Here is a 22063-nt window from a genome sequence, read left to right as displayed (position 1 = left end):
CACAGGGGAGAGAGAGAACGAGAGCAGGAGCGAGCCAGCGTGCGCAAAGCAGCTGCACAGTGTTGTTGTGTGTGTCGCTGCTGTTTTTTACTCGCTCACACCTGCCTCTGCTTCACTCTGTTGCTGAATATGTGCGCGAAGATCAAACAAGTGCGCGCGGCAGTTGAAATCTGCGCGCGTGACACGAAATAATTTATACGAGAGAGAGATCTGCGCGCGTGCAGATGTGTTATCCGCTCGCGCGACATATGACACAAATATAACGCCATACAGCGATGCTAGAATGCTGTCTATACAGATGCAGCCACTTCAGATTTCCCACATCATCCAAAAGCCTTCTGGATGCCTGCCAACTTCCAGCCAAATACCACCCCCCCACACCTTTCTGGGGATGTGCCTAGATTCCACTGTTACACGCCCATTTATTCAGTTACAAGGTGTCACCATGAGATGGCGCTTTCCTCTCACAGAAACACAAAAACTAACAAATTTAGAGGTGCTTGTACTTTACCTAGTAGTATTTCCATTCTATGCTACATTATTAATCTACTCCACTGTCTCAAATGTGAATATTACACTATTATTGCATTATTACTTTTATTTTTTACAGATTTAGTTTGGCCTATTAGTTACAGTACTTTAGGACAATAATATAAATTTGTTGCTAGGTTATATTATTACAGGTTACAGTAAGCCACCCAGCAGTATTTAAGTTATTAAAATGACCACCTTTATCTGCTGCAGCATCAGTGTTATAAACACATAAGTTATTAAGGAAAACCTAAAATGTTGTTACAATAGGCCCAAGTCTCCCCTATCTGAAAATATTGATTTAGACTCTCAGAATAATGAGAAACAATCTGAAAATAACTTAGTGCCTGAAAATAATTACTTAAATCATTTTGAAAAAGTTGCTCATTAAGAGACTTAAATTTTAAAATTACATTAACATTCATTAAGAGACAAAAATCCTTTTCTTGGTTCATAATGTGAAGAATTATAAAAGACATTGACGGTGACGATGTCTTGTTGAATGTTTGCATCAAAAGTTTGTATAGCCTACTTAGTGTGATGATGTGAGTGACTGAGAAACCTATTCAGATGGAAACACTCACCCATTCAGAGGGAATGAAAAAGTAATGAAATTCGTTAGTTTAAAATATGAAGAACTGTAAAATGTCACTTCCATGAAGCTGCTCAGACCTCAGCGGTAAGGCAGTAAAAGGGTACAACATAATGCTATAAGCATGTGATAAATAGAGGAGCCGAGGAGTCATTTTCAGACTGTGAAACAGCTGAATGAGCGGCGCTTTGTGAAGTATGGCTTCCATGAATCTGTTTAAACAGACAGTGACAGATCAATGAAGTGAAGCCGTAGCCTTATGTTATTTATATGATTTACACCACGGCATGTCATTTCTGTACATGTTTGCGTGTTTACAATTCTCCTCTGCTCTCTGTATCGCGCACGGCAGAGTTGTGTTGGCAACCATGCGCCGCTCCACACTGACGCGCCTCTGCTACCGTACAGTCGCAGATGTGTTGCAGCATGACACGATCCATCAGACACTTGAACGCGCTCAAATGGTCATCGATATTATGGCGTGCATGTGCTTTTGGGCCAGCTACTTCAGTCAAGATGTACTGTGACTACGCTCTCAGAGAGATGTTAGAGTTTTATTGTGACAAAGTTACAAGCATTTGAAAATGGCAGGAGGGTAAAAATGACCTCTTGGCGGTTCTAGTGTTAATAAATAGTAATAGACATTTTATCACAAATTCCTCTTGCATCAGATCTTGTGAAAATCGCTCCCATGAATCTGTTTAGACAGACAGCGACAGATCAATGAGGTGAAGTCATGCTGCGTTCGGCAGGCAGTGCGTTGTACAGTCCCAGCGTCAAAATAATAATAAAAAAAGAAAAGATCTATGTAATCATTTCTAATATTCACAAGCTGTTTTTATCTAACGAAAGATTCTGCTTCAGTCCATATTTGTTGGCGTGTAGTCTTTGAAAAACAACATTTTCGCTGAGGTTAGAAAAAATCCTCTTGTCTTTCGCACATACTGTAAACAGAGTGGGGTGGTGTAACAGCAATCTAACAGCACCATAAATTACATTTATATAGCCATAATAATGGTATTATATATATATATATATATATCCACTCCCATGTTGTTGATATATGGCTTTCACTTTGTATGGCAGGGTTTTCCCTGCATAGAAAATATTTTTGGTGGCCGCCAAAGCCGTTTTAGCCCTCCGCCAATGGAAAATCCCCTCTGCCAAAGAGGGGTGTGGGAGCGGGGAAGGGAGGGAAAAAAATAAATAAATTCAAAAGGGAGTCTTAAAGGGATAGTTCGACATTTTGGCAAATTCGCCGTAATCCCTATAGTCATATGAGTAGGTACATTACCTTTAATTATCAGTGCCTGTTGTTCTGAGATTGGTGGGGCAGAGCTGCCTGCTGCTCGGAGCCCAAAATGGAGGTGAATGGTACAGCCCCCTCTCTCCCTCAAAACTAATCAAATACACCATCAAATGACGAGTAATATTACGAGACAGAGTTGTTTTGAAGCCAAATGCACAGCCGGAACTACATTCCAGACATACCGGAACTACATTCCAGACATACAGTACTTGCTGGGCGGAGTGATTTCAAACAGCGTATGTTTAGTTCAGTTACTCCCGTCATCAAAACAACAAGTTTGTTGAGAAGAAGCCAGAATATACAGAGGAAGAGTTACAGGTTTTGGAAGAAGAGAGAGCAAGAAGAGAGGCTGAGGCTGCCGAGCAAACAGGGGCTGAGGGGAGACCCAGAGCCGGCATGGATTGGTGGTGTAAATGTGGGGCTTACTGGCCATTTTATTAGGTACACCTGTGCAATCTAATACAATCCGAAACAACAGCTCTGCCACACATTCTACATTTACAAAGCTTTTACATTTTCAGTTTTTGTTGACATTGTCAGAAAGGTGATTATTTTACTTTATTATTGAGGTTGTAGTGGGTGGTGCTGATGTGCTGGAGTGCAATATATTGAAAAGTGTTCCTAATATTTTGTCCCCTTCAATTAGACAAAATTAGGAGGCCGCCCCAGTACACCACCACCATTCACTATGACCACAATAATAAACAAAGTAGAATCATCACAAATCTCATGGTATAGCCGTTCTACTGGATTGCATTAGATTACACAGGTGTACCTAACAAAGTGGCCAGTGACTGTATGTTACATCCATATGTTGATGGTGGGATGGGACGAGAGTACGCCTCAAAATAATCACCGGAACACGGGGAGAACATACTAACTCCATACTCATTAATCACCACAACTCCTGAGGGAACAACAACATAAAATGTTCCCTAGCAGTCTATTTATTCCCAACAATGAGAAATAATGCCAGTCACTTCACTATATGCTCTGGGCAAGCACTTATCCATAACATAACCACAACAACATTTGCATTTTAGCCTTATTTACCATGCTTGGGTTGTAGGCTAATGTTACTCAACATGGAGGTAACGTTACAGCAGAGAGATTGCTGAGCAAAATACACAACGATCACTTACTACGTCTGCTCGTTTTGTGATGCCGACAGATGGTATGGTAGTATCTTTCAAGAAAAGTGTTTGAACCATTCCTGAGCTTCTGCGCTCCATCCTTTCAGCGTAGTCCTCCGGTAAAAAATGGTTGGAGTAAACAAACATTTTCCGGATCATTTCCACAGGCGTGTAGGGGTTGATGTTCAGCTCAAATAGCCATTGTTTCATCCCATCTATATTTTTGGTATGTACTACGTGAAACTTCACTCTGCTCCATATCTTCGGCTTGTTACCGCAACCTTTTACAATACATGTGTAAACCATGATTTACAACAACACTCTGTAAACTTTTCTCAAACTTTCTGGTGCGTCCAGCTGACGATACCGCAAATGGCTACAAGCAATAACAACGGCACTGTCTCAGGTGTGCACTGTGTCACTCCGCCCAGTGGTTTACTCAAGAAAGTAGCTCTGAGTATTTGCTTCATGTGTCGTAATGTTACTTAATTATACATTATTATTTCATAGCGTGGGGAATGCGCAAGCCATGTGTTGTCCACTAGAGCGTTTTGGAGTCATTTGATGGTGTATTTGATTAGTTTTGAGGGAGAGAGGGCGCTGTACTGTTCACCTCCACTTTGTGTGCTGAGCAGCGGGCAGCTCTGTCCCACCGATCTCAGAACAGCAGGAACTGACAGTTAAAGGTAATGTACCTACTCATATGACTATAGGGATTATGGCAATAGGCGAATTTGCCAAAATGTCGAACTATCCCTTTAACTTGCATTTGTAGATGCAGTGATGAACTGTGTTTACTGACAGTCGTTTTCCAAAGTGTTCCTGAGCGCAAGTAGTGATATCCTTTATACAAAGTTGTTGGATTTTGATGCAGTGATGCATGAGAAGTCAAAGGTCACAGGCATTCGGGGTCGGTTTTCAGCTTTGCCCCTTTGTGCAAAGATTTCTCTGGATTTCTTAATCTTTTGATGAAATTATGGATTGTAGATGGTGAAATCCCTTTTCACAATTTGAAAATTAATTTTTTTCCTAACTTGTGGACAACTGAGCCTTTAGAGGATGCCCTTTTCTTACCTAATTATGATACTTTAATTTGTTACCAGTTCACCTGTTTTCCCACAGTCATGTTACAAACTGGTGTTTTTTGAGCATTCTACAGCTTTCCCAGTCTTTTGCTGCCCCGTCCCTACTTCTTTGGAAGGCATTGCAGGCTTTAAATACAGATTAAGTGTAGGGACTACTATCAATGAAAAAATACGCTAAGAGGCTAAGTAGGCTCATAATGGTGATCAGTTCAAAAAAATTCATGCTGAAGTCCAGAGATGTGTTTTATGGTGGTTTATTAAACAAACAACTGGGATAACTAAGGCAAAACAAAATGAAACATTACATTACAATGAAATATTACATTATGGGATAGTGCTGTCAACAGAAAATATCTGAGCCAAAAACTCACCCCCTTTGTCTAAGTGCTGCCATGGCAGTGAATTAACAGGTAAAATGATGTTGAACCACACCCAACAACAGAATACATTTAAATATACGTTCTGGTCAATCAATCAATCAATCAATTTTATTTATAAAGCCCAATATCACAAATCACAATTTGCCTCAGAGGGCTTTACAGCATACGACATCCCTCTGTCCTTTGGACCCTCACAGTGGAGTGTATTGTGGAGTGTATATTGACAAAAAATTGAAAGTTTATCAGTTTCAACATTAAATATGTTGTCTTTGTACTGTATTCAGCTGTATATACCTCAAAAAAGATTTGCAATTCATTGCATTGTGTTGTGATTTATGTGGTTGGTTGTTGAGGTTTTCTGTCTTGTCACTTTGGTATATGTAGGTTGATGATTGTAAGCTGCACCATGTCAGTCACTTTAACTTCAGTTCATTCAGGTCCAGTGTACTCACAGTGGAAAGCATATATAGAGACCAAATCACTCACACAATAATAGAAGCTGGATTTCACTCCAGTGTTTACCCCTTTGCATGATGTCTAAATATATTTGTATATAGTGGACCAGTATAAACTCAAAATGCCTCTCTGCAGAAAGAAAGCAAATGACAAAGCATAAAATAGACATTTACACAGTTGCTCTTGGTTAATCAGGCTTGGGATGGCATCAGCACTCAGCATGAGAGCGCTGGTGCAAATCAAGTCAACATATCAGATTTCAGGCCAAAGCGAGACCCAAGACCCAAGTGGCACTTTGGCTACAGTCATGACTCATAATATGTCTAAGCAGCTTGTCATTGCTGGGCATTAAGACCCTCTATCAGGCATGTTGCTAAATATCTAAAATTGATCTAATAATGCGTTGTATTCTGCATAATGTCTCCCTGACAGCCTGAGGCAGTAGTAGAGCACTCAAACAAGTGTAGAGGATGGTTCATTTAGTGGTAGAATTAAATAGCAAAGCTGTGTCGATAGAACAAAATGAAATCAGATATTAAAATCACCAGTTTTAATAACTATTTTGAAGCCGTGATCAGTTTATAAAACTTTTAAATGTGTATACTTATATTTGAATAGACAGCACTAATATTAATGGGTTTGTGTTTGATTTAATCCAATCTGATTCTACTAAATCCACTAAGTTGATTGACCAATCAAGTCTGCGCTGATTGACAAGAAAGCCCTTTCTTGCTGCTTCCTTACAACTAATCCTCAGTCACCAGAATGCTGTTGTTGTAGTTGATCAGTTGTTTGCATCTGTGAGCTTGTGCATAGCCAGTAACACACAAGGACTTTTAAATCACAGTTGTAGTCCTTTCAGTTAAGAAAAAGTAAAATGAACACACACCAAATATGTGCACCAATTGTGTGTTTGGGTCGGTTTGTGAATGTTCCTGTCCTATTTGTGCAACTTAGCAGGTAATGTGCCATCCCCCAATGCTCCTCTTAAGAGAGTGTTGGCCTACACCGGCTGCTTCAGCCGCATGGCCACCATCAAGGACATCCACCTCTACCTGTCCCAGAGACTCCGCATCAAAGGGGAGGACATGAGACTCTGGCTCTACAACAGTGAGGTGGGCCACAAAGCTGTCACAAGAGCTGCCATTTCTTTTATACATTTGGCTTGTATGAAATATTATTGGTCAGCCAGTACAGCTGTATGAAACTAGGGCTGCATGATTCTTGCTAAAATGTGAATCACAATTTTTCTCCCTAAGAATTGAGATCTTGATTCTCTCACACGATTCCTTTTTTTTCCCCCAACAAAAACATTTATTGCACTCATGGATGCTCAAGTCAAAGAACACGTCTGAGATGTTTGCTGTCTAGACAGGGCTTTAAAACAAGCCATATCAAAGTGCTGAACTTTAACTTAAAAGTCTCCTGTAACAAAAAAAAACTCAAGTCTCTTGTGGTCTCTTAGTTTAGAACATCAAAGTGATGAACTTAAATGCCACTAAATATAAAAAATAGAATGTAAAGTAGCAGCTTCAGAATAAATAACACACACACACACACATTGACCATTAGATGTTACACTGGTCTTAAGTTAAGCAGCTTTAAAGATAGCTTGTCAGCTTCAGCTTGACTTGTTTGGGGTTGACGTGTGTCTATCTTTGGTTTTAGGTGGATTACAATAATAAATTATGATTTTATTGCATTTAAAGTAACATAATGCAAGGTTGTTAACTCTAGTAACGTCAACTGTGTTGGTGGCAATTCTCTCTCCTTCCTCTGCATTGGTGAAGCACACAGCAGTAAAGGCTCTTGCACTGAGTAGGACAGAGGAGACACCCGCACACCAATATAATTGGGCTAGAAAGTCACAAAAAGGTCTATAGGCTGAGATCAATGCTTACTAGTCTATTTATTAAAAAGACATCTGTGCACAATAAAAGGTGCTCAAGCGCAAAAAAAAATGATGGAGTAAGTAAAAACAGCAGCAAATGTTTAAGTCCTTGACTATCATCAGTACTACTTACGAGTGCTTCACAGAACACATGTGCCCCTTTTACACTGGCAGATTTTCGGCGAATGTTGGGCCATTTTGCAGGCAAGCTGCGAGCATTTAGACACACAGAGCCAGATTGGCGAGTTGATCCGAGACACAGACAGATATACACACAGACAGATTGTGTGATAAGGTGTGATAAATCAATCAGCTGGTGCCACTAACTAGATGAGATCAACTCTGAGGAGCAGAAGCCCGACTATCAAGTCACAATGACCTGTCATACCAATTCTACACTATTCACAGCATCCTCAAACACCACTATATTATAGCAGAACATATTTTACAAATAGCGCCGGAAGTTGCACCCATAATTCACGCAAGGTGTCATGGGGGTTAGGAATAAGGTGGACACACATCTCACACAAAGTGTGAAAGGAATGGGGGGTTAATAGGGGCCCCAGCAGCTTATTTTTGCCTGAGGGCCCTCTAACAGTTTAATACAAGCATGTCTAATGGTACTTCTAAAATGAACTTACAGAAAGAACAACAGAGTAATAATTCCTTAAATCTCTTCTCTTTGTCCTGTAGAACTACCTAACCCTCCTGGATGATGAAGATCACACACTGGAAAGTCTAAAGATCCATGATGAGCAGCAGCTAGTTATTGAAGGTCTGACACACCTTCCTTTTTTAATTACATTTCTCTCCAGAATTAACAAATTTCTGTTCACACGCATAGTGGTGTTATATCAACAGATAATTTCATTGATAATTCTGAGTAATTCAATTCAATTCAATTCAATTTTATTTATAAAGCCCAATATCACAAATCACAATTTGCCTCACAGGGCTTTACAGCATACGACATCCCTCTGTCCTTATGACCCTCGCAGCGGATAAGGAAAAACTCCCCAAAAAAAACCCTTTAATGGGGAAAAAAAACCGGTAGAAACCTCAGGAAGAGCAACTGAGGAGGGATCCCTCTTCCAGGACGGACAGACGTGCAATAGATGTCGTACGTAATGCCACATGAAAGTGGAAGTGAGATGGTTTAATCTTAAAAAATCTCTTTCTCTTCCTCCACAGTCAGGAACAAAGACATGAGCTGGCCAGAGGAAATGTCTTTCATTGCCAACAGTAGTAAGATGGACAGGCACAAAGGTAAGCTGGAACACACTAACATCATAAATTGAAAAATGCAACCCAGAGCCACAGCACCTTAAAAGAAGCTCAGCTGATCACATAGCATGTCCACAAAGAAAACAAGTCCATCGGAGCTCACAGTACAAATCAATATTAAAGTTATTTAGAGGTCAGTATTTTCTCCCCCTGCACCATTACACCGGATCTTAGGGTTCCCCCAACTCCAAGTCCCACTTTAAACCTTGAGTGTGTGTGTTAATGTGTGTGTGCAGACATAATTTTAAGATCAAAATTCTCTGGGAATTAGAGTTGTAATCACCACCTCATCTGCAACATTATTCTTTAATATTTTATAATAGCTCTTATGTTGGCCACAAAATGCTAGATGTCCATTTTCAAAGCAGATGCAGGGAGTGATCATATATAAATGATCGATTGAGGAAAAAATACATATACCTAATAATAATAATACCTAATACCCTTTGGTAAAACAGAATCTTTTGCAGAAGACTGGTAGATTAAAAAAAATGTTGCCATGTCGATTTATGTATTGTTTAATGTTATTGTTAGGTAGTGTTCACACTAGGGGTGGGAATCACCAGAGGACATAAGATACGATATTATCACGATACTTAAGTCACGATACAATATTGCGATATTGTGATATGCTGAATATTGCGGAGAAATATATTGCGATTTCTTTTTTCTTTTTTTAAATAAGTGCGTTTATTGGATTTTTAATATACTTTAGATATTACATCAAAAACAACATTCACAGTAAGGCATTGTCTTAGTAACAACTGCTATGACAGGGCAACACAATGAGTACTTTTCCAAGTTTCAAAATAAATAATCAGAAACGCTACCTATACAAGTATTAAAAGGAAAGAAAAAGGAAAAATATGCACATAATTATGTTGCATTCAGGAGATTAAAACAAGTAGACTTTTGTAGCTCTCTCCCTCCCTAGAAATGTCATAAAACATCCCCATATCTTACCAAAAGTAGAATATTTACCCTTAATAATAAAAGTAAGTTTTTCCAGGGCAACAGAGTGTGACAGTCCAGTAAGCCAGGCTTGTAAACTTGGTCTGATAGTGGATTTTCTAGAATCTGGCAATGGTGTGTTTTGCTTGTAATAAGTAGTAGAGTGTTATTTTCTTATCTGCCTTGCTTAGTTTACAATTTACGGGAAAAATTCCAAGGATACACAGTTTGAGGCACACAGACAACTTAACACATATGACATGTGAATGGATATCCAAAACCTCTATCCAGCAAACCTGGATATTTGGGCAATCTCATAAGCAATGAAATAGCATGCTCTTTATTTCACATCTATTACATATTTCAAAGGTATTGGGATTGAATTTATTTAACATGATTGGAGTTACATATATTCTCAATATTCACTTATATTAGAGTAATTTAAAATGGGTGTTAGTTAACTGTGTTTTTTTTGTTTTTTTTGGGGGGGGGGCTTTTCTTGCCTTGGACACGATAGTGTGAAGGAGGGAGAGAGAATGGTGTCCATGTCCATGATTGTTTTATAGAAGTGTGAAATCAGGCCCCTCTTTGAGTGGAGTTTTACAGCTATTTCTTCCATAGAGATGAGAGTAGGTAAGTTTAAGGATTTTTAGATATGTCGCTTCTAATCTGCAGATATTTTAAGAAATGTTTTTGTTTGATGTCAAACATCTGTTTCAAATCTTCAAAATGACATGAGAGTGCCATTGTCGAATAAAATCTGCAATTTTACCTAGGCCTTTATCAGCCCAGGTTATGAAGCCCATATCACTCTTACCAGGTGTGAATTCACTGTTACCCCAGTTCAGAGAAAACTGGGATAAAACTGGAATGGAACTGGAAATAATAACACCCATGTTAGAAGCGTTGTCTGTTAAAACAACAAGGTTTTTGTCAGCAATCCCCCATTCTTGTGGTGCAGTTTGCAGGAAATCTGCAATGTTTGCCCCGTTGTGACTTTCGTGCCCTGCTCTATTTTGGAGAACGTGAGACAGTAGTCTTCACTTCTGTGATTAAATGTGCCATTATAGTCACATATGAATCCACTGACATTGAAGTCCACGCGTCACAAGTTAATACCACCCTTCCTGCTGTACTCAAAGATCCCTCAACTTTTTGCGTCACTTCTCTATAGAGCTTGGGCATGGCTGTCTCGATGAAAATGTTCTAGTGTTTTTAGCATGTAACAAAAACCTTTTCTTTCAACAAAGCTGTATGAACGCTCTTTCAGAGCAGGATAGTAGTTTTATCAAACTAAGTGTGTGCAGTGTTAATTGATTTTTCGGCGGAGCAGGATTAGCGTTAGCTTGGCCGTCAGTGGCTAACGCTGTCTCTGGAAGGTGGCGTATGAGGTGAACCCTCATGTTCGTTGTATTCCCAGAGTATTTAAAAAAATCCAAAATAGGTCCAGGCGTTTAATGTGAACACCAATGGCACATTTCTGATTTCTTTCTCCGGTGCCTCGATCTTTGTTTTGATGAACTTTCTGCCAAATACTACTGACTGAGACCTTTGCTGACCTCACCAGGAAAACAAACATCAGCACCATCTAGTGGACCGAAAAAACAATTGATTTTATTATTCTAGAACCAAAAGTTGTATTAAATTGTGTATTTGCAATAATCAAGAATGTGTATAATAAAAGACTCGATACATGGCGTTTGTGTATCGATACAATATTGCCACGCAAAATATAGCGATACTTTGCTGTATCGTTTTTTCCCCCACCACTAGTTCACTACAAAAATGTTGAGAGTGGCTGGTATAAACTCTACATTGTAGCAGTAATTTTAACAGTTTCTCAAATATGCAGTTATTTATTGGTGCTGGTCAGTAAAGAAAGCTTGTTAGCTCCTTTACTGTTTTTCCTTCAGTTACACTTAGCTTTAAATCTGACCAGTATGCCCTTGTTTTTTTCATCCCAGTTCCCACAGAGAAAGGAGCTACTGGCCTCAGTAACCTTGGCAACACCTGTTTCATGAACTCCAGTATCCAGTGTGTGAGCAACACCAAGCCTCTCACAGACTACTTCATTTCAGGGAGACACCTCTATGAGCTCAACAGGTGAAACTTAAGTCTGGTATAAATTTTGCCATCAGTATTATGAATTTATAATTTTAACTGGCTTGTGTTGGTGCATTTAAGAACCAACCCCATCGGGATGCGAGGTCACATGGCCAAGTGTTACGGTGACCTGGTGATGGAGCTATGGAGTGGAACGCAGAAGAATGTAGCTCCACTCAAACTCAGGGTAAGCAGTTTCATCAATGTCTTAGACATGAAATTTTAAAGACATTTCCCCATTGGTACCTTTTATAATGGTGTGCCTTGCAAACTGAGAAGTTGGTATGTTTTAGTGTAGCATTTTTTTTAAGCTGTCAACGTGCAGTAGCTCTGCTTCCTTGTTATGGGTCTTGGTTCCTTACCTGGTTTATGGGTCTGGTCAGGTATTGTAATTTTTGATCCATTTCTCTTTACCTGGCTGCAGGCTGAATTGGACTTGAAGTGTTTTAAATGCTGTGTATAAACTTGTTTAAGTGTTACAGAAGCAGTTTTACAGTGTGCCTTTAAAAATGCTTTTAAAGTCATAGTAAAGTTTATGAATTCATTGCTTCCTCTGCAGTGGACAATAGCAAAATATGCCCCACGCTTTAATGGCTTCCAGCAGCAGGACTCCCAGGAGCTGCTTGCCTTCCTGCTGGATGGTCTCCATGAAGATCTCAACAGAGTCCATGAGAAACCCTACGTGGAGCTAAAAGACAGCGATGGCCGGCCTGACTGGGAGGTGGCCTCTGAGGTCAGAGATGCATCGCAATTCTCTCTTCAAATATGTCTCGTTGCAGAATAGTCAATAAGAAATGTAAAACCCAATTCTGGACCTTATCATCGCCTGTAACAATTTTATAAGATTGGGGTGTACATTCCTGACTGAACCAATTGGAAGGTGAATTGTAATGGACATAAAACATATGCGGAACTGCGACTAATTACAGTCCTCATGAGTCAAAGGATGAGGAGAATAGAGCAGTCAGCAGTCAGTAGTGACCGTTGTCACGGTACCAAAATTGGGACCCACGGTACGATACCAGTGAAAGTATCACGGTTCTGAGTAGTATCATGATACCACAGCAAAAATGAGGCAGATGTGCCTTTTGTCATTTATAAAAAGATAAATCACTTTTCTATAATACATCAATGATATTTCAATGGAATAAATTACTTATTGACTTATTCATACTTCAAAAACAGCATCAGTAAGTGATTAACATAGGGGGGATCAAAATAAAATAAATAAATAAAATAAAAATCAACCAAAAATCAACCAGCCACCCTCCTCCCCTGACAAGTTAAGAACAGTCCCTTAAGTGCGGTGAGGTTTGTGGAAATGTGAACGGCTCGTTTCTCCTCTGACGTGTCACATACCTGTGTGCCGCCACGGCTCGGCTGTTCAGGTACTACTGGGCAGTCATGACGCCAACTTATTCACTTGGAGCCGGGCTTCTCGGTCGCCAGTAAACCGAGTTATCTTGCGTTGGCCATAGTGCTACGCCGTATTCCTGTCTGTGACCCCCGTTCAACCCACAACCAGCAGGATTTGCCTTTAGTTTCTGCTGCTGGTTGAAATCTGTACTCGCACAGCGTGCTCCTGAATGATTTCTTTTGCGCGCACAAAACTATTTTTAGTCGCAAATGCGAGTAAAATGCTCGCACCGTAGAGCTCTGTGGAAAACAAATCACTGTAGCATATATAAACAAATCTAGCCTACAAGTAAAAAGAAATAAATAATAACTTTCACTGCTTAAAGACAGTTGTTTTCTATATATCCCAAGGTTTGCAGGATTAGTGGTGTGTGATCTCACCATTGTGTGTGTGTGTGTGTGTGTGTGTGTGTGTGTGTGTGTGTGTGTGTGTGTGTGTGTGTATGTGTGTGTGTGTCAATGCTCCTCCACCCTAAAGGCATGGGAGAACCACCTGCGCAGGAACCGCTCCATTGTGGTGGATCTATTCCACGGTCAGCTCAAATCCCAGGTGAAGTGTAAGACCTGTGGACACATCAGCGCTCGCTTCGACCCCTTTAACTTCCTGTCTCTGCCCCTGCCCATGGACAGCTCCATGCATCTGGAGATCACTGGTGAGAAAGCTAGAGGAAAGATTCTGAAAATGTGTTCTTTTTTAACAACAAAACCCAATCACATATTACGCTTTGGTGTGTTGTAGTCATTAAACTGGATGGCTCTACACCTGTGCGCTATGGCCTGCGGTTAAATATGGATGAAAAGTACACAGGGCTCAAGAAACAGCTGAGTGAACTGTGCAGTCTGAGGCCTGAGCAGATCCTGCTGGCTGAGGTCCACACCTCCAACATCAAGGTACTGAGACTGTTCCACTGATCACTGATCAGTGTAGCCTGTAACACAGAGGGCAAGGGGTTACATCATTCTTAGTGTCATACAAAACAGTTAGATAACAGATTAAAGGCTGAGTTTTCTCACCTTGAACTAGCTTTCACATTGGCTGTTCATTGCACCATATGAAAAGGACACTGGAAATAACTAACTGCTGTAAACACTTGCAAATAAGATCAAAATCCACTGAGCAAATCAATATATCAGTAGCCTTCAGGTTACATAAAAAGGTGAAAGGCCCGCTCTAGAGCCAGTGTTTGGTCTATCTGTACTGGGCTGCTGTAGAGATATGGCGATTCAACATAGTAGGTCAGTTGGATGTGTTGCCAAATTCAGGGAAACAACATTGGAGACATCTTATGGTAGTGAAATAATAATATTTATAATAATAATGATATTAATAATAATAAACTTTATTTATATAGCACCTTTCAAAACACAGTTACAAAGTGCTGTAAAATAAAACTAAACACAATTAAAACAAGAAGAATAAAACACATAACATGTCATAAAGTGTTAGTGCTGCACGATTTGATAAAAATGTGCGTTTGCGATTTGAGTGGACAATATCGCGATTTGCGATTGCGATTACAATATAATAAAAAAAAAATGGTATCATTAGTCTTCCTGCTTGATTCAATGTTTCCGCTACATCATATTAGGGGGGCCCTAGCCTGACACAGTTATTGTTATGGACAGTGTGTTAATGACCATCAACAGACTGAGCACAGTCAAACAAGCTGCTCACACAGCAGCCTGTGTTGCGTTCAGGCATTGTCACGTAAATGACAAATTCCAGCACGCCGTAGCACAACACAGCAGCGTGTCAAGTGGGCCAAAACCGAGCAAAATTGCTTAGTTTTTCATTTGTTATTATATAGTTTGTTATGGAGTCCATGATTTCCCTGTGACACTTAAATTGATTGCGTAACTGTGCTTAGATGTTGTTTTATGAGGCTCTGGTGTCTTTCAGTTGTCTCATTGTCTTTAATGTTACTCGGCTCGGCTTTCTCTCACATGCATTCTACATACTTTTCTCTGTGCTGTCTCAAGTGCTGATACAGATTGGTCGTGTTGCCGTGGGACGTGGCGACTTTAACTTAAGTCTTAACTTAAACTTAAGTTTTACACAGCACGTCTTTCTGGTCAGCATCGCATATCTGAATCCAAAGCATTACCATATAATAGGCGTTGGGTTATTTTTCGCCACCAACTCAGCCTGTTTTTGGTCGTGCTCGTGCTCTTCTTCAGCGTCTGTGTTGGTCACTGCTGCACGCTGAGTGGTCACCTGACCATACATGCTGCACAGACCAGGATAGCTTGTGGGCGTAATGTCAACAAACTCCACACACTACAGGAGAGGCAGTCACGTTCACAGGCACACGTTAACATTTATTTGCATTAAATCGCAAATCGCAGCCTTTTATGCAGTTATGTAATTGCACAGCCTGACACCGCGATTGCGATTAGATTAATCGTGCAGCACTTGAGTTAAACCCCACAAAATCCATATAATTTCCAAAAAAATAACATTTCAATGACACTAAAATGGGTTGGGGAAAAACTAGGAAAAGCCTGAGACAACAAAAAAACCAAGAAGACGACGAAAACACAGAACTCGACTCGGGGGATTTGGAAATACAGAGAGCACACAGGTCTACTGTGCCGAAACCTAAGAGCAATGAGCCGCCCCGCTCCATCGTGGTTAATTTCTAACACTACGCCACGAAGGACCGGGTCTTAAAAGCAGCCTGGTCGAAGAAAATCATGCTCGGGGACCGAGTCGTCAACTTTTCTCATGACTTTCCAACTGAAGTAAATTTGAAGCTCAAAGATTACAAAGACATTAAAAGAATCCTCAAGGAGCAGAAGGTACGCTTCCAAACACCCTATCCAGCCAAGATGAGAATCCATTGGGAATCTGGGAGCCGCCTGTACAACAACGCATCTGAGGCTGCAGAGGACATGAGGACATGAGGAAATGGGGCAACGAGGTGGAGGTGTGCCGCAGTGAGGAGCCGCGGTGGGAGCGCAGACTCGACCGAGCGCCGCACTGGAAAAAGACTGATCGAGACCTGACTGGACGTGTCCGGGAACGGCTTAAGGAATTCCAGAGACAGCAAGTAACAAATAACATAATGTTATGGGTTATACAGTGGCAAGAAAAAGTATGTGAACCTTTGGAATTTCATGGTTTTCTGAATAAATTTGTCATAAAATGTGATCTGATATTCATCCAAGTCAAGGGTATTGACAAATATAATGTGTCTAAAATAATACCACAAAAAAAATTGATCTTTCATGTCTTCATTGAGAATAACAAAAAAAAAACTCAGAGTGCTTGTGGAAAAAGTATGTGAACCCTTGAGTTAATGACCTTAACAAAGCTAATTGGAGTCAGGTTATAGCACACCTGGAGTCTCGTTAAGACAATGAGTTTGGAGGTGTGGACTACAGCTACTTTGACTTAAAAAAACCCTCAAACTTTTGGAGTTTGTTCTGCGCAAGAAGAACACGCTTATGTGAGCCATGCCTCGCCAAAAAGAGCTTTCAGAGGATCTACGATCAAGAATTGTTTAATTACATAAAGCTGGCAAGGGTTACAAAGTGATTTCAAAGACTTTAGAAATTCACCAGTCTACAGTTAGGCAAACAATCTACAAATGGAGACACTTTGGGACTGTTGCTACTCTACCAAGAAGTGGACGCCCAGTCAAAATGACACCAAGAGCACAACAAAGACTCATCAATGAGGTAAAGAAACAACCCCGAATGACAGCCAAAGATTTGAAGGCATCATTGGAACTGGCTAACATCTCTGTTCACGAGTCTACAATACGTAAAACATTGAACAAGCAGGGTATCTACGGCAGGACACCACGAAGGAAACCACTGCTTACTAAAAAGAACATTGCTGCATGCCTGAAGTTTGCAAAAGAGCACATTGACACTCCACAGCGGTATTGCCAAAATGTTTTGTGGAGTGATGAAACTAAGATTGAACTATTTGGAAAAAACACACAGCACTACATCTGGCATAGAAAGGGCACAGCATATCATCATGAAAACATCATTCCAACCGTAAAGTATGGTGGAGGAAACATCATGATTTGGGCCTGCTTTGCTGCATCAGGGCCTGGCCAGCTTGCAATCATTGAGGGGAAGATGAATTTCCAAGTTTACCAGACAGTTCTTCAGGATAATCTGAGAATGTCTGTACGTCAGCTGAAACTGTGTAGAAGGTGGGTGATGCAACAGGACAACGACCCAAAACACCGGAGCAAGTCCACAACAGAATGGCTTCAGAAAAACAAAATCTGCCTTTTGGAGTGGCCAAGTCAGAGCCCAGACCTCAACCCAATAGAGATGCTATGGAATGACTTGAAGAGAGCCGTACACATGAGACGTCCAAAGAATTTGACAGAGCTAAAGCAGTTCTGCCAGGAAGAATGGGCTAAAATTCCTCCTCAACGATGTGCAGGTCTGATCCTCAGCTACTGGAAGCACCCAGTTGAAGTTATTGCTGCCAGGGGGGGGGTCAACCAGTTATTAATTCTAAGGGTTCACTTACTTTTTCCACTGCCGTTTTGAATGTTGAATGAGTGTGTTCAATAAAGACATGAAAGATCAGGTTTTTTTGTGTGTTATTATTTTAGACACATTATATTTGTCAATACCCTTGACTTAGATGGAGATCAGATCACATTTTATGACAAATTTATTCAGAAAACCATGACATTCCAAAAGGTTCACATACTTTTTCTTGCCACTGTATAGCAACCCGTGACCATGATAAGCAGGTGGTTCACAGGAAAAACATAGTTGAAGAATAAAGTGACTGTTAGACTGCCGAGTAATGCAACATTTTATTAGCTGAGTATCGCAGCCTGAAGTTTCTTTTAACCTATTTGACAGGTTTTTTTTTTTGGTTTTTTTTTATCAACTCAGCATATAATTATACCTACATTATGCTTGTTCCTTCTGATGATATTTTTGATTTTACGCTGCTACCTTGTAAGGCAAGGCAAGGCAAGGCAAGGCAAGTTTATTTGTATAGCACAATTCAACACAAGGTAATTCAAAGTGCTTTACAGAGACATTAAAAGCAACAAGACACAATTTAAAACAATAAAAACAGTCGATTAAAAAGGGAAATAGAAATTGAGAATGATAGTGATAATAATAAAATACAGTAACATAAAATAAAAACAGGCTCAATACATTGAACAGTCAGGATAAGAAAAGAAGTAGAATAATAAAAGGCATAAATCAGCAGTGTGTAGTTAAAAAGTACGGGCAGTAGAATACAGCAGGTAAGTATTTAATCTAAGAGTACGCTTCAGTAAACAATAGTGTTTTTAGCCCTGATTTAAAGGAGCTGACAGTTTGAGCAGACCTCAGATCTACAGGAAGTTTGTTCCACAGGTGAGGAGCATAATAACTGAATGCTGCCTCACCTTGCTTGGTTCTTGTTCTTGGAACACACAACAAACCTGTTCCAGATGACCTAAGGGGTCTGGATGCTTCGTAGGGAACCAGTAGATCAAGCATGTATTTTGGTCCGAGACCATTCAGGGCTTTGTAGACCAGCAGTAAGATTTTAAAATCTATTCTTTGACTCACAGGAAGCCAGTGTAGCGATTTAATGACCGGTGTAATATGGTCCAGTTTCCTGGTGTTTGTAAGGACTCTGGCGGCAGCGTTCTGAATCAGCTGCAGCTGTCTGATTGATTTTTTGTTAAGGCCTGTAAATAAGCCATTGCAATAATCCAACCTACTAAAAATGAATGCATGAATAAGTTTTTCCATGTCTTGTTTAGACAGAAACCCCTTAATTCTAGCTATATTTTTCAGGTGGTAATAGGCAGATTTAGTAATAAACTTTAAATGGCTGTTGAAGTTCAGGTCTGAGTCAATAATAACACCAAGATTTCTGGCTTGATTTGTAGCTGTCAATGACATAGAGCCAAGGTGGGCGCTGATCTTAGCCCTTTCATTTCTAGGGCCAAAAATTAATACCTCTGTCTTTTCTGGATTTAGCTGGAGAAAATTCTGGCACATCCAGTCATTGATTTGATGAATGCAGTTACTCAATGAGAGTAAGGGACTATAGTCGTGTGATGACACTGAGATATAGAGTTGTGTGTCGTCGGCATACGTATGACAGGAGATGTTGTGATGTTCCATAATCTGGGCTAGGGGTAGCATATAGATGTTGAATAGAAGTGGTCCGAGAATGGACCCTTGAGGAACCCCACATGTGATCATAGTTCGCTCAGATTCATGGTTACCAATTGACACAAAAAAGTCCCTATTGTAAACACCGCTCATTCAGATCGGTCGCTCCGATTTTATCTGGTCATTTAATAGAGACACTGTCTAAATATAGACCTTTAAGCTCTTTAATTTCTTACTTATTTTTATCATTATTATTATTATTATTATTATTTTTTGTCACTGATAACTCAAATGTATCTGGCTGCGTCATCGAACCAGTGTTTATGCTCAGACCTTAATAATAATAATTGCACTCATATGACCGGGACTACTGTACATGAATGTGTGGAGCTAGTCAAAAGGGGGGTTGTTTTTTTTTCACCTGTCACCATAAGTGCTAGCGAGGAGCCCCAACGAGATATGCAGGTTGCCAGCATCAATGACATGATTAATGAAGGTTATGCACCGTAATTTCAAAATACTATCACTTAATGTTAACGGGCTTACCAGCCCTATCAAATATTTTTCCAAGAGACACACCTCTCGGAAACAGAACACGCAAAATTGAAAAACTTTGGATACAATCATTCTTTTTATAGTAATTTTAAAGGGGGGGGCGTAAAAGAGTTGTTTTGATTTTGATACACAACTCCCTAAATTTTGAATTGCCAAAGGAGATCAGGGACAAGGAAGATCACTTTGTTCTGGTTCAGTGTAAGATTGAAAATAGACCAGTGACATTACTCAATGTTTATATTCCACCAGGGAACTGCCAAAATATTTAAAAAAATATATTTGACTTAATTAGCTCTCAATCACAAGACACACTTGTGGATGTGCATGAATGACGAAGACTGTAGACAGTCACAGTGTAGCACTCGTTAGCTTTTATTAGCCATGCTCCGGATAACAATAACACAGTTGTGGAGTGTCAATGTGCCCATGTGTCACAGAGCTGGTCCATGTCAAAGTCCTTGTAGAGAGAGCTGGGTTTTGACACTCTCCCTGAGCGAGTGACAATCAGAGGCCCCTGTCCCTGTGACACTCCTGGTCCCACAGTGTCATGTTGTGGGCTTGGTGGAGGTGCGACCGCAGCAACAGCCGGTGGATCCTCTGCTGTGGAGTCGGAGACATAGGTCTCAGGCGTCTGGAGTAAGTGGCGTCTGTTTCTCACATATGTAGCCTTCCCAGCCTTGACCTGGTAACTGTTGGGTTGTGGTGCTGTTCTAGCACTGTTGCCAGCCTGTCGTGTCCTCTCTGTGTCTGCATTCTCACCGTCTGCCCAGCCCGCAGTGGAGCCAGCGGCCTGGCTGATTTGTTGTAGTAGGCTCTTCTTCTCTGTCTCGCCTGTGTCAGGGCCTTTTTGACCTGTGTCTCCACTCTGGGTGAGTACATGGCTTTGGTCATGGGAATGAAGGCCCTGGTGCGCTGAGAAAGCAGGCGCTGAGCTGGCGATGGCAGTCCGTCTCTGGGCATGTTACATAGGCTGAGGAGAGCTGCATCTATGTCCGTTCCATCTCGTGCACATTTTTCCAGCAGGTGCTTTGCTGAGCGCACAGCCCTCTCAGCGAGCAGAGTTAGTCTGCGGGTACAGGGGACTGCTGGTGACATGACAGAAGTCCCACTTGCGAGCAAATTCCTGGAACTCCCTACTTGTGAAGTAAGCAGCATTGTCTGTCATGAGTTGCTGTGGCACTCCGTGAGTGGCGAAGTGGCGTTTCAGCTTGGCCACTAGTGCAGCACTTGTTGTGCCCGGGAGCCGGTCTATTTCGAACCAGCCAGAGTAAGAGTCAACAAGCACAAGATGCTCCTTTCCCTCCCACTCAAAAACATCTGCTGCAGTGAGGGACCATGGTAGGTCAGGGATGTCGTGCAGCCGAAGGGGCTCCTTAGGCTGGTGTGGCTTGAGAGTATTACAGGGGGCACACCTGGAAACTTATTTTTCAATATCACTGTAGATGGTGGGCCAGAACATGGTCTTCCTGGCCCTGCGCTTTGTGGCTTCAAGACCAGGGTGGCCCTGGTGCAGCTGTTTCACGTAGTAGCGCTGCAGGGAGTGTGGAATGATGAACCGCTGTCCACGGAGGAGCAGGCCACTGTCAGTTGTGAGTTCCTCTCTCATGGCGTAGAATGGCCTCAGGTCACGTGGCACCTCCCTAAATGTGTTGGGCTAGCCTGCAGCAATGACCTCAGAGAGACGCCGGCACACAGGATCAGCCAGTGTGTCACGCTTCATTTCCTCAACTCTGTGTGAGGAGAGGACGTCCACCACCATAACCTCGTACTCCTCCATTGCCTCAGCCTGGTCGGTGGAGGGCAGATATGCACGGGAGAGGGCATCAGCGACGTAGAGCGCCTTGCCCCTCTTGTAGATGACGTTGAGGTTGTAGCACTGTAGGCCGAGCATCATCCTTTGGATGCGTGCAGAGTCCGTGTGTAGTGGCTTTATTAGTATGGTGATGAGCGGCTGATGGTCAGTCTCAACGGTCACAGGCCGGCCATATATGTAGTGATGGAATTTTGCGCAGGCATAGACGAGGGCCAGGAGCTCTTTTTCAATTTGAGCATACTGTGACTCAGTCTCTGTGAGGGCCCTTGAAGCAAAAGCCACCAGCCTGTCGTTTTGGAGGCAAACAGCACCCAGTCCGTGCTGTGAGGCGTCAGCCAACAGTACAACAGGTTGGTGCACATCAAAATACTGCAGCACTGGGGGGCTGGCGATAAGTTCTTTGAGTTTGGCGAATGCCACCGTGTGGTGCTCCAGCCAGCACCAGTCCACATCTTGACG

General features: G+C 41.3%; 1 protein-coding gene across 4 annotated transcripts in view; it reads left to right on the top strand.

Annotated features, from left to right (window-relative positions):
- The window catches only part of usp32 (ubiquitin specific peptidase 32), a 204231-nt gene that overhangs the window by 144727 nt on the left and 37441 nt on the right, over positions 1-22063 (top strand). For 3 of the 4 annotated variants that reach the window (XM_050055481.1, XM_050055453.1, XM_050055462.1), the window contains exons 17-24: positions 6444-6601; positions 8071-8152; positions 8569-8643; positions 11577-11715; positions 11797-11902; positions 12275-12448; positions 13610-13784; positions 13871-14022. In XM_050055481.1, coding sequence (XP_049911438.1) covers positions 6444-6601; positions 8071-8152; positions 8569-8643; positions 11577-11715; positions 11797-11902; positions 12275-12448; positions 13610-13784; positions 13871-14022 — 1061 coding nt within the window. The remainder of the gene's footprint in view (positions 1-6443; positions 6602-8070; positions 8153-8568; positions 8644-11576; positions 11716-11796; positions 11903-12274; positions 12449-13609; positions 13785-13870; positions 14023-22063) is intronic. The other variant, XM_050055471.1, reaches the window with a different exon arrangement.

Source organism: Epinephelus moara, chromosome 2, assembly GCF_006386435.1.
Source record: "Epinephelus moara isolate mb chromosome 2, YSFRI_EMoa_1.0, whole genome shotgun sequence".
Classification (NCBI taxonomy): domain Eukaryota; kingdom Metazoa; phylum Chordata; class Actinopteri; order Perciformes; family Serranidae; genus Epinephelus; species Epinephelus moara.
Note: the sequence above shows the minus strand (reverse complement) of the source record. Positions and strands in the feature narration are given on the sequence as shown.